The sequence below is a fragment of the Anastrepha obliqua genome, chromosome 5, assembly GCF_027943255.1.
Source record: "Anastrepha obliqua isolate idAnaObli1 chromosome 5, idAnaObli1_1.0, whole genome shotgun sequence".
NCBI classification, from domain to species: Eukaryota; Metazoa; Arthropoda; class Insecta; order Diptera; family Tephritidae; genus Anastrepha; species Anastrepha obliqua.
In genome coordinates this window covers 72,174,635-72,188,676 of record NC_072896.1, presented here as the reverse complement: position 1 = coordinate 72,188,676, position 14,042 = coordinate 72,174,635, and the positions used below count along the sequence as shown (strand labels likewise).

Here is a 14,042-nt window from a genome sequence, read left to right as displayed (position 1 = left end):
TTCACCGTGGATAGAAATATAGTAATCTGTCACCTATCCCCAGGATCAATCACAAAAGGACTCATCAAACTTCATGGCCAACCAACCCAACCAGAGTTTTGGATTTACGTGCATCCTTAGGTGCCGATCGACTTGAATCAATATTTTGTGAAGAAAGTTCTATGTCGAAAAGTTGTAATCACATCAGATTCGCCATTGGACACATAATGCTATTTTTGTAATGTACAGTCCAACAAAATGTCCCTCACAATCAGAGAGATTCCATCTCTTGTATTCGGTGGGCCGCATAAACAACTATCATAAGCCAAGCTGCTGCTTATTAGCACATGTGACAGTAAAAGTTATCCTGAAAAAAGTGTATAATTCTGCACGTGAAGCTTTAAATCTTATTTACAAGTAGTAATGCTGCATACTCAGTTTTTTATTTGTTCATCAACGAAATTGTTTTAGAGAATCGCAGCTGGGATTTTCTCTAAATCAGCCAATTTATCTATTTCCTTTGAACTGGGGAATACTGTTACTGGAGAAAAGTCTACAAGCATGTAGTATGCTTAAACAACGCTAGAAAGAAGGAGTCATTAACATTTTTACGATAGTCAAGCTGTTATCAAGGCTGTGACGACGTCATGATGGGGATCCAACTGGTCAACTTGTTTGTGCAGGTAACGTTTCTCTCATCTAGGTTCCAGGACATAGGAACATGGAAGAAAATAAAATTGCTGATGAGCTTGCCAGGAAAGGGTCGACTGAATTGATTTCAGAGGTCTTTCACCCGGTAATCAGCATTCCTATGAATAAAGAGGAAGCTCAATTTCTTCGTATACTATTCCGAAAACCCTTTGGCATCCGTGCAATAGATGGAACATTTAGAAAGTTCTGTGGGCTCCATGCCATTCAATTTCCTAAGACGTAGCCGTGTTTACCGGTCATTGGGGGATCGGCACAGGTCGAAAAAAGCTAGGTTTACCATTTAATCCCCATTGTAGAAGCTGTGAGGACCTTTCAGAGAAGTTCAGAAGTTCACTTTCCCTGTAAATTTCCGGCCTTGGCAGATAGATAGTATCAAAACGGCGCTTTATTGCTACTTGGGGAGTGCCAGACTGGTACTTCAGCCATTACAACTACATACCCCTTTTCAAAAAATTCTCTTAAATCTTAATATTTATTCTATGATATTAATATGGACATCACAAGACAGTGGATATATCCACTAAAAGCAGAACTTGTTTACTTTTCACGAGAACAAATATGAATAGTCCAGTAATGTCTTTTGAGAGCAGTATCCTTTGATATCCGTCAAATTTCCTAATTTCTACCAAAAGGCTAACAGAAAATTTGAAGACTTGCGCGATTACCTGTGATAGTTCATAAACTCATTTGCTTAGCTATGAAGTTATGAAGTTATGAAGAAATTGAAGAAAAATACTAGATCAAATATGATGAAATATCAACTGCCAAAAGCGTTTAGAGAACTTTGGGAGCCAGAAAAGCTGCGGGAGCCAGAGATCTGTATATAGATCTGTATATAGGTAAAGTTCTTCCGAATATTTCATCAATGATTCAAGGGTAAATTTTTTATGGAGAAGTTAATTATTCGTTCAATGAACTGATGACAAAATAACAGTACTGCCTTCGGTCTGCGCCGACTAGATATTCATACGAGTACCACCTCAAATTTTGGAATTGAGTCTAGAGAAAGTTGCCGTACATCACTTTAACCAGCATGGTCTGAATTTAACGATAAAAACACAGGATAGGATAGCCCTTAGATTGTTCGAGAGATAAATTTTGCAGAAAATACAAGGACTTCTTCGTGACCGCGATTATGACAAACGATGAAATGATAAACTGTATGAGCTTTACAATGCCATAGATAAAGCGCAGCGCACAGAAATTCAGAGGATCTAAATAACGGGTGATTTTTTAGCTATTATCTTTTTAAACAGTTGGTTTAAACAGCTGACGCACGTTTCGGCAGTTTGGTCTATAATTTAACCATGAATCGTCTTACATACGAAAAACGCTTGCAAATCATTGAATATTATTATAAAAATGAGTGTTCTGTTAAGAAAGTTTATCGCGCGCTTCTTTCATTTTATGGTCAGTTTAATCGACCCACTGAAGCGGCTATTCGAGCTATTCTGACTAAATTTAGAACCAAATTTACATTACTGGACATCAAACCACCAACACGCTTACGTAGAGTGCGAACTGAAGAAAATATCGCAGCTGTATCGGTCAGTGTCAATGATGACCATCAATTATCGATTCGTCGCCGTTCGCAGCAATTGGGTCTCTGTTACTTAACAACGTGGAAAATTTTGCGAAAGGATTTAGGTGTAAAGCCTATCAAAATACAGCTGGTGCAAGAATTGAAGCCGAACGACCTACCACAACGCAGAATTTTTGGTGAATTTGGAAAGTTGGCCGAAGATCCACTTTTTTATCGAAAAATTGTGTTCAGCGACGAAGCTCATTGTTTGGATCAATGGGCACGTAAATAAGCAAAATTGTCGATTTTGGAGTGAAGATCAGCCAGGAGAATTGCAAGAGCTATCAGTGTATCCAAAAAAGGTCACAGTTTGGTGCGGTTTATGGGCTGGAAGTATCATTGGACCGTACTTCTTCAAAGATGCTGCGTATCGTAACGTAACTGTGAATGGTGAGCGCTACCGTGAAATGATATCCAAACTTTTTTTGCCCCCAATGCAAGAGCTTGACTTACATGACATGTGGTTTCAGCAAGACGGTGCCACATGCCACACAGCACGCGTAACAATGGACTTGTTGAGAGGCGAGTTCGGTGACATTTCATTTCACGTTCGGAACCTGTCAATCTGTCAGTTGGCCACCCAGATCGTGCGATATAACGCCTTTAGATTATTTTTTGTGGGGCTATGTTAAAGCTCATTTCTATTGAGACAAGCCTGCTTCAATTAACGCATTGGAAAACAACATTAAAGCTTTTATATGTGAGATACCGGCCAAAACATTGGAAAGAGTATGCCAAAATTGGACTAAGCGGATGGACCATTTGAAGCGCAGTCGCGGTCAACATTTGCATGAAATAATCTTCAAACATTAAATTATATGGACTGTACTATCGACTTAAATAAAAATTTCATGCATTTTTCTGAATTTTACATGTGTTTTTTTGAAAAACTTTCCTACAGCTCTTAAAAACTCATTAATGGGTAGATATAAATACTTCAGCCTTGAAAGTATTTGATGCAGTAACTAATTGGATAAACGGAGGAACAAAAATGTTTTCTCTGATTTGGAAGGAGCAAGCCTACAACGTTTTTTATTCATCTACCACTGGCTGAGAACAATGTTGGTCTCCAATCACCGCCAATTGCCGGAGTAACCGGTAAAATCCATCTTCAAAGTCTGACATTCAATTTATATTTGTTTGATGGCTGTTATGCTCGAATTGAGTTACAGCTTCGAATAACCATATTTAAGATACTCTTAGCTACCTATAAGCTGCATATTATGAAAGGTATTCTGCGTTTGAGAGATTGAACGTATCAATAAATATAAGCGATTTTGTAGGGTTCTCATGTTTTGAGTCTATCAGCAATACCATTAAACTTTTACTGGTGAAACATGACGTAGCACTCGTCCTTCTTGATAAACACAGAAATATTTTATATATACTCGTACATAAGCCTTGAAGAAAATACGCAGGCGATTTCGCTTTTTTTTTATTTTTTTTGTTAACGCATCTTAAAGTATAAACAGAATAACGTTTAGAAATTACAACTAGTACAACGAAATAAAGATACTAACGATCAATTTTTATTTTATATAATTTTTTTTTTTTTCGAATGAAAAATTGTTAGCACAGAAACTTTTTTAAAGACATTGCCCGTCAGCGAAAAACAGATCTAGGTATTTCAAATTCAAGTCCACATATTCACTTGGTCCAAAATCATACTTATTTATATCAATAACCAGGGGTATTTACGTAAGCGATACCCTGCAGGAAAGCCTGAACTAATGACAAAATCTCACATTGGAATTTGAAGGTAAAAATTTCAAAGTAAAATAAATACAAGCAAATGCTAAAAGGAACATCTCAATAAGAAGAAGAGCTGTGAAATATCACCACATAGCAATCGAATAAAATTCTGTAGGGCTAACGAAAGTGCATGCTACTTGGTACTACATTCGAGAAATGGATGAGTAGTTCTTCTGCCCACTTTAGTACTAGTTCTCAATCATCGGAAACTCGATGATGAGTGTCTTATATCTCTTCTGACCACTTAATTACAAGTTCCGAATTATCGAAAACTGGATGATAAGCATTTTGGATATCTTCTGATCATTTTAGTACTAGTTCCACACCATACAAAAATGGATGAAGAGCGTCTCAAGTTTCTTCTGACCACTTCAGTACTAGTTACGAAACATCAAAAACTAGATGGCAAGCGCTTGAAAACAAGTTTGTACAGTGTAATAAATCTCATTTGCTGAATTTATGACCACACCTCGTCTGCCGTATTTAGTAGTACATCCAAACTACCAATAAAGTGCAGAAGAGGATACAAGTTCACACTTGTGAACTCCAGTACTATAATTCAGCTGGCAAAAAATATACATAGACTTACTAGACGAACTAGACATCACCTGCCCCCTTTAGTATTAGTTTTAAACCTTTGAAAAATGGATGTTTAGTGTACTAAAGCTCATCTGTTAAGTCTGGTACTATTTCCGAGGAGGTAGAAAATATACACAAGGCGTACTAGATCTGAACTAATATAAAGTTCAAAATGATCTAAGAATGGATGCTGGTGGGCGATTGGGATTTCGAGAAACATTGTTGTGTAAAATATATCAATTGCTTACGAGCAATTCCATGTCAAGCGTTTGGATGTTTCCTTAAATGTTTCCAAAAAATGCTTTATTACTATGGCTTGAGTATCTTTATTGTTATTTTTTACGATAAAATATACTTTCTTTAAAAATTTTATGGGGAAAAAATTAAAAATTATTGAAAAAAATTGTATGTAAACAATTTTGTTTGTTGTTGAAATCTTTTGAAAAATAATTTTCTTCTCACTTGTGAAAAACTCCCCCAAAATATTTTTTCTGAATAATTAGGAACAAAACAATTTTAATTTTTTCTTCAACATATTTTTTCAAAAATTATAGTTTATCTTAGACAAAGACGAAAAAAAAAATAACAATTCACAAAAATGTTAAAAAGAACAGAAGATATTTGTGTTTGAAAACTCCGTTCCAAAATTTTATCTCTGAATAAAATGCAAATTATTCAATTTTTTTTCAACATTTTTTCAGTTTACTTTTTGTTATACTCAAGCCTACAAAAAATAATTTCAGAACCATGCCAAAAATACTCTGTTGACTTTCCTCGGAATCGCTTTTTCATAGGAAGGAGAACGAATCGAGGCTGTGTTAGTAGATTTTCCTACAGGGCATTGGAGACACATGTGTTTGTGTTTGTCTATTTGATACTTACCATGTAAACTGCCCAACGATGTTTGCTTAATGAATTGGTAGCGTTTGAAGAGGACCAAAGCGCCGAATAGAAACACAATTAACGCTATAATAGAACCCAGTAAAATGATGAACCAAGTCTGTGTTAGAAAATCGTCGGCAATGTCGCGATTGATGGGATATCTGTGAAAGAGGAGCAGCAGAGAAGCGCAAAATTATGAGGAGAAAATGAGGGAATAGAAATTGATGTACTGATGTGTAAAGGATGGTATGAAAATAAGCGACAATGTATCTATGTATGTACATATGTGAGCCAGCCAGCAAGCAACAACGTCGCAAGCAGCAGTGGTAACGGCTACATTTTCACTTTAATCAGAAGCAAATTTGCACAGGAAACAAGCGAAATTGCTGTCGATATACGGATGTTGTACCCGTACGTTGTTGTTGCTTTTCTTGCTATTTATCTTGCTTTATTACTATTCTTGTTGTTGTTGTTGTTGAATATGCTGATGATGTTTTGTTGCCTTTGGTGTTGTCGCTGATGCTGCTGTTGCCTTTGCTGGTGTGTTTTGGTTGCGCTCATGGCGTTTTCGATGGCCAAACGTCATTACTGCCTGCTCTGGCTCGGTTTGACTTGGCTTGGCTAGGTGACTGGCTAGTTGGTGGCCAGCATAATTGGAAGTTACAAAAACAACAACAGCATTACCAATGAAGGTAGCAACGGAAAAATTCTGGATGTATGTAAATAGTCTGACGCCACTGGCGCTTGTTTGGACTATCAAAGGTTGTGACGCACATGTGTATATGTATATGTCAATGCGTGTGTGTATGTGAAAATATGTAAATATTGTTGTATAAGTACTAGTAGACCTCTGGGGCGTACGACAAACCTTGTGTATCCGGTGTCGAGCGATTGTGTGCGTGGATCCATACGCAGTATAGCCGGCTTGCTGAATGGACCCACACCCACCTTTGTGGCAGCCGCAACGGAAATGTAATATGTAACACCGGTGCTAAGGTTGGCGAGCAACAATGTCGGTGAGCCGGCATCGATTGTCATATTTTTGAAAATGCGCGTGGTATTGTGTGAGTCCAGTCCCTTCACCAGCACATTGTAGTTGGTCAAAATACCTGCAATGAAAATGAAAGTAATGGAAGGAGAGAGAGAGAGAAATAAAGAGAGTCAAAATGTAGAATAAACCATAAAAAAGCAAAAGAAATGGATATGAGAAAAAATAGCAGAATTCTCATTTCTTTTGGAATACAAAATGAAATTTGCCAAATGCTGCAAAAATTGTCAGGGAACAGAGAACAGGATTCAGGAGTGCAAAGGTTTTGAGCTATTTAATTTTCGAACGGTGAAAAGGTAAGATATTTCGTGCACTTTGCGGAAATCACATCTCGTTTTATGTACATGTGCATATGTATATATATGTGTGTGTGTTTATTTGAATTTTATACGCACCATTACGCGTCTTGTTCGGATAGGGTGGCTGCCATTTGAGAAACACCGATGTCCGATTGAATTGTATGGCCTCCATGGCGTATGGCGGTGACTCGGGTACTGTAAATGAAATTGACGCTTTAATACAATCGGCCACTAAGTATGCAAGGATATACAAATATATATGTATGTGTATGTAGATGGTCTGGGAACTCAATGACCCTTGTTAAGTGACAGCAATCTAATGCGGAGCAAAAGTGTACTAAAGCTGTTTTGTGGTGGTGTGGAGCTTTGGTGATGTGTAGGTGGTTGTGTGCGACCCAATTGGGAAACATTTGTGCAAAAATTTTACTAAAAATACTCTGAAAAATATGGACATACATATATTTATTAACAAAATGCTCCTATTCACGGTAAGGGACACAAAAGACCTTAACATCGAAGTGCAAATCTCACCGTTTTTCAATGGTAGTGATGATTTCTTAAAAACGCGTCCCTATTATTTTTAAAACTTTAATATATAAACATAAATATAGCCTTGAATGGGACTTTGACTGATATGGCGAATAAAGAAGGGAGAAGCGGAAATTCTCAATGAATATTGTATATATTTTAATTTTAAAACTTTAAATTTATTGTACAAAAAATTCTTCAACTTGCTTCATAAGTGTTTAAGGTAAATAAGTAAGAAAATGCAATTAATATTTATATTTTGTAGTAACAGAAAAAAATCGTATTGAAAGGGCACATGTTTATTCCTTTTCTTAACAGAGATGATCTAAAAAGATTAAAAAAAAGTCTTTTAAAAACGAATTGAAGCAACTCATTTTTCACAGCCGGCCCATTATACGACCATTATTTTTGAAAGCTCATACGCCCAGAATATAGATTTATTTTTTTTAACCATTTTCACAAAAATTAAGTTTTATGCATGTATTAAATTGCAATATTTTCCTAAAGCCTGGAAAACAGCAAAAATTGTACCTATCTGGAAGCCAGGTAAACCTAACAATATTGCTGAGAGTTATAGACCCATTAGCCTCTTAAGTTCCTTAAGCAAAATTTTTGAAAAAGTCATAAAACACAAATTATTTCAATTTATTAACGCAAACCAATTAATACCAAATGAGCAATTCGGATTTAGGCAGTTTCACAGTACTATGCATCAGATAAAATGCATAGCAAACTATGTGAAAATTAGTTTTGAAAACAGGAAGTCTGCTGGTCTGATATTACTGGTCATTGAAAAGGCCTTTGACTCAATTTGGCATGATGGACTGATTCATAAATTAAACAGCTTTAACTTTCCGCCGTATCTCATAAAGCGTATCAAAAGTTGTTTGACAAATCGTTATTATAGTGTATGTTTGAACGATGAGTACTCCGATTTAATTGAATTACCCGCTGGAGTTCTTCAGAGATCAGTGCTTGGTCCTCTGTTATATATATGGTTGTCAAAAAAGTCTTGCGGTATTTTTATTGAATTTTCAATTGTTCATAAAATTGGTTATAATAATGCGATTTAAGTCAAATATGCGCCGTTTTGTTCGATGACGAGTTCTCAACCGGATGCCAACTTGATAATGCCCCTCTTATAGAAGCTCGCTTCCCTATTGTCAAAAAACTCGGAGAGCCAATTTTCACAGGACTCTCTTGTGGACAACTTCCGACTACCAAGCTCGTTCGCTATGGACAGAAATAGGTGGTAATCACTTGGTGCGAGATCCGGACTATACGGTGGATGCAAAAGAACCTCCCATCCGAGCTCCCGGAGCTTCTGGCGCGTCACCAAAGATGTGTGTGGCCTGACGTTCTCCTGATGGAAGACAATTCGGCCTCTGTTGATCAAAGATGGCCTCTTCTGCATGAGTGCTGCATTCAAGCGGTCCAGTTGTTGGCAGTACAGGTCCGAATTGAACGTTTGGCCATAGGGGAGCAGCTCATAGTGGATGATTCCCTGCCAATCTCTCCAAACACACAGAAGAACCTTCCTGGCCGTCAATCCAGGCTTGGCCACCGTCTCGGCAGCTTCACCGCTTTTCGACCACGACCGTTTGCGCTTCACGTTGTCGTAAGTGACCCACTTTTCATCGCCAGTCACCATCCGCTTCAAAATCGGGTCGATTTTGTTGCGATTCAGAAGCGATTCGCATGCATCCATACGGGCAAAATGTTGTTTTGTGTCAAGTCGTGTGGCACCCATACATCGAGCTTCTTTTCAAATGGTTTATAACGGTTTGATGACTCATGCTCAGCTATGGCCGATGCTATGGCTGCTACTATGCCGGTCTCTTTCGATAAATTCAGCGGTTTTATCGCAATTTTCGACGACAGGCCTTTCGGACCGTGGCGCATCTTCGATCACCTCTGCACCAGAACGAAAACGTTGAAACCATCGTTGTGCGGTGGAAATGGAAACTGTATCGGGTCCATAAACTGCACAAATTTTATTCGCAGCATGAGATGCATTTTTGCCTTTATCGTAGTAGTACTGTAAAATATGCCGTATTTTCTCTTTATTTTGCTCCATGTTTGCGACGCTATAACTCACGAACGAAAGCAAACAACAATTAATCAAACACGTGTTAGCACGTGAAAAGGGCTTTCCAAAAAGCTCTAGCGTGAACCGATGCGACGAATACAACTAGAACTACGCGCTTGCAAACACAAGCTTGCGGAAATACCGCAAGACTTTTTTGACAACCTTATACACTATACTGTTCAGATTTTCCAAAAGTTGAAAATTGCCAGTATGCTATGTACGCTGACGACATTGGTATATTCTACTCGCATGAAATCGGCAATGAAATTGTAGCAAAACTGAAGCGTGCGTTACGTAGTATTTCTGACTACATGCAGAATTGGAATATCAAACTGAATGCTGGAAAAACACAAGCCATCTTTTTCACCAGGAAAAGAAGTCCTTGTTATTTACCAAGCACCAGATTAAGACGGGAGGATGGTTCCATGTGTAGAAGTCCACGCAAGTGGGGAAAGTTACTGATCGCCATTCACTTGGGAATGGCCAGGACGATTCTTCTGCATATGGTTCAAGCAGCTCACAACGGCCGGGATTAGCCCACGTATCCTCTGGGTAGCTTCCGAACACCCGTTCGGGAGTGAGCTAAAGTGAGAAGGCGAAACATTCCAGGATAGCTGGTTGTGCGTTGGGTTTGGGACCCGCCACTTAAAAATCGCCCCCAATGAAAAGTTTTAAAAAGCCTCGGATGAGACCTCCCTATACTGATGACGACCCCTGCAAACGAACTAAGGATTATGATTTGAGGGCATGCACCTGGAATGTCCGGTCCCTTAATGGGGAAGGTGCCTCTGCCCGGCTGGTTGATGTCCTCGTGAGAGTAAAGGCTGACATCACTGCCATCCAAGAGATGCGATGGACGGGGCAAGGAAAGAAAACCATGGGACCTTGCGACGTCTACTACAGCTGCCATGTAAAGGAGCGCAAATTCGGTGTCGGATTTGTTGTGGGAGAGAGACTTCGTCGCCAAGTACTGTCGTTCACTCCGGTGGACGAGCGTCTCGCAACAATCCGCATCAAAGCCCGTTTCTTCAACATATCGCTAATTTGCGCCCACGCCCCGACGGAAGACAAGGACGATGCGACCAAAGATTCCTTCTATGAGCGCCTGGAACGTTCCTATGAGCGCTGCCCCCGCCACGACATAAAAATCGTGCTTGGCGACTTCAACGCCAGGGTGGGCAAGGAGGGAATTTTTGGTCCCACAGTCGGAAAATTCAGCCTGCACAACGAAACATCCGGTAACGGACAGAGGCTGATCGACTTCGCCGGGGCCCGAAACATGGTAGTCTGCAGCACCAGATTCCAGCATAAGAAGATTCACCAAGCCACCTGGCTGTCTCCTGATCGAAAAACGCGAAACCAGATCGATCATGTTGTGATAGATGGAAGACACGCTTCTAGTGTATTAGATGTACGTACGATCCGAGGACCCAACATCGACTCGGATCATTACCTTGTTGCAGCCAAACTGCGCACCCGCCTCTGTGCAGCAAAAAACGTACATCTACCTACGCAAAGAATGTTCGACATCGAAAAGCTGCAATCACAACAGACAGCCAGAAGATTCGCCACTCGACTCTCACTCCTGCTCTCGGAGAGCACTGCCCAACAACCCGGCATGCGCGAGCAATGGAGCAACATTTCTCGTTCCCTACGTACCGCCGCCGAAGAAGAAATCGGATTCCGGCGAGCCCGAAAAAACAATTGGTACGACGAGGAATGTCATGCTGCCGCAGAAAGAAAGGATGCCGCCTATAGAGCCACGCTGCGATCGGGCGCAACGCGAGCCATGTGGGATCGCTACAGAGAGCTGAAAAAGGAAGAGAGACGTATTATCCGAAAGAAGAAACGAGAGGCCGAAATACGTGAGTGCGAAGAGCTTGAGATGCTGGCCAACAGGAACAACGCCCGAAAATTCTACCAGAAAGTTCGGCGGCTTACAGAAGGTTTCAAGACCGGGGCGTTTTCCTGTAAGAACAAAGACGGCGAACTGGTGACTGACGTACAGAGCAATCTTAGATTATGGAGGGAACACTTCTCGAACCTATTAAACAGTGACAGCTGCGCATGTCACCGAGAAAGTGAAGATCCCGATACCCCAATCGTTGACGACGGAATTGTCGTTCCGCTACCCGATCATGACGAGGTGAGAATAGCGATAACGCGGCTAAAGAACAACAAAGCCGCGGGCGCCGACGGACTGCCGGCTGAGCTATTCAAACATGGCGGCGAGGAGCTGGTAAGGTGCATGCATCAGCTCCTATGCAAAATATGGTCGGATGAAAGCATGCCTGCCGATTGGAATTTAAGTGTGCTCTGCCCAATCCATAAGAAGGGCGATCCTGCAATTTGTGCCAATTACCGCGGGATTAGTCTTCTAAATATCGCCTATAAGGTTCTAGCGAGCGTATTGTGTGAAAGGCTGAAGCCCACCGTCAACCAACTGATTGGACCTTATCAGTGTGGCTTCAGACCTGGAAAGTCTACCATCGACCAAATATTCACAATACGCCAAATCTTGGAAAAGACCCATGAAAGAAGAATCGACACGCACCATCTTTTCGTCGACTTCAAAGCTGCATTCGACAGTACGGAAAGGAGTTACCTGTATGCCGCGATGTCTGAATTTGGTATCCCCGCAAAACTAATACGGCTATGTAGGATGACGTTGCTCAACACCAGCAGCGCCGTCAGAATTGGGAAGGACCTCTCCGAGCCGTTTGATACCAAACGAGGTTTCAGACAGGGTGACTCGCTGTCGTGTGACTTCTTTAACCTGATGTTGGAGAGCATCGTACGAGCCGCAGAACTTAATCGCTCAGGCACAATTTTTTATAAGAGCGTACAATTGTTGGCGTATGCCGATGATATTGACATCATCGGCCTTAACAACCGCGCTGTTAGTTCTGCCTTCTCCAAACTGGATAAAGAGGCAAAGCGAATGGGTTTGGTGGTGAACGAGGACAAAACGAAGTACCTCCTGTCTTCAAACAAACAGTCGGAGCACTCGCGTATCGGCACCCACGTCACTGTAGACAGTTATAATTTCGAGGTTGTAAAAGACTTCGTCTATTTAGGAACCGGCATTAACACCGATAACAATGTCAGCCTTGAAATCCAACGTAGAATCTCTCTTGCCAACAAGTGCTACTTTGGACTAAGTAGGCAACTGAGCAGTAAAGTCCTCTCTCGTCGAACAAAACTAACACTCTACAAGACTCTCATCATGCCCGTCCTTACGTATGGCGCAGAAGCTTGGACGATGACAACATCCGATGAAGCGACGCTTGGAGTGTTTGAGAGAAAGATTCTGCGCAAGATTTTTGGACCTTTGCACGTTGGCAACGGCGAATATCGCAGACGATGGAACGATGAGCTGTATGAGCTTTACGACGACATACACATAGCACAGCGAATAAAGATCCAGCGGCTACGTTGGCTGGGTCATGTCGTCCGAATGGATACAAACGCTCCGGCACTGAAAGTATTCGATGCGGTACCAGCTGGTGGTAGTAGAGGAAGAGGAAGGCCTCCTCTGCGTTGGAAAGATCAGGTGGAGAAGGACTTGGCTTCACTTGGTGTGTCCAATTGGCGCCGGTTAGCACGAGAAAGAAACGACTGGCGCGCTTTGTTAAACTCGGCCAAAATCGCGTAAGCGGTTATCGCGCCAATTAAGAAGAAGAAGATTAAGACTAGACACTCATCAAATATCATGGGAGAAATCTGTTAAGTACCTCGGGGTAATTTTTGATAAAAAACTCACTTACAGTGATCTTGTTAAATATATAACAGAAAAAGTTAACATAGCTATTAAAATGCTATACCCGCTGATTAACAGAAACTCCAATTTGAGCAAAGAAAATAAATTGGTAATTTACAATTCTATTTTCTTATCCATAATATTATATGCTTGCCCAGCATGGGGTATAACTGCAAAATCTCATATTAAAAAGTTGCAAGTATGTCAAAACAAAGTTCTCAAAATGATGCTAGGGCTACCCTGGGATTTTTCCACTAGAAGGCTCCATATCGAGGCAAACGTAAACATGGTGAATGAACAAATTGAAAAATTTATCGAACGGTTTAAAATTCGTTGTAGTATATCAGACAATACATTGATCTCAAATCTTTTTAATTAATGTAATTTACTCATATAAAAAGGAAAACAAATAGCTTGTTTATTCATAGTGGAGGTTTTTTAAATAGTAGTGATAACAAAAATATATTGTAGAATTAAGGTTTAGTTACCATATTCTGTAAGTTGTGCTATAATTATTGATGTAACATCTTTCGTCTACTTAAATAAAAATCTATCTATCTATCTAAGTTTTATGCATTTCTTTAAAGTGCAAAAGTTGGCTTCTTCAGAGTAAAATTTTAAATAAAAATGTGTATGGCCTTTTCGTTTCTACGAAAAAATGTTTCTTTCTACGGTGTACAAATTATTAAATGTTGCACTCAACCATCAAACGGCTTACTCGGAAAAGGTCTCAAAATACTACGAGTATGTGCAAGGCGGCCGTATGTGTGGCATTTTTAGAAACGTAAACAAAATTTTCTTGCAAAATTACAGTAATTCAGAATTGAACACGA

At 40.1% G+C, this 14,042-nt stretch overlaps 1 protein-coding gene across 1 annotated transcript in view; it reads right to left on the bottom strand.

Annotated features, from left to right (window-relative positions):
- LOC129248825 (roundabout homolog 2) overlaps positions 1 to 14,042 on the bottom strand; it is a 136,367-nt gene that overhangs the window by 17,074 nt on the left and 105,251 nt on the right. Inside the window, exons 8-10 of the mRNA XM_054888437.1 lie at positions 6,929 to 7,027; positions 6,354 to 6,594; positions 5,486 to 5,646 (exon numbers count right to left, since the gene is read on the bottom strand). Coding sequence (XP_054744412.1) covers positions 5,486 to 5,646; positions 6,354 to 6,594; positions 6,929 to 7,027 — 501 coding nt within the window. The remainder of the gene's footprint in view (positions 1 to 5,485; positions 5,647 to 6,353; positions 6,595 to 6,928; positions 7,028 to 14,042) is intronic.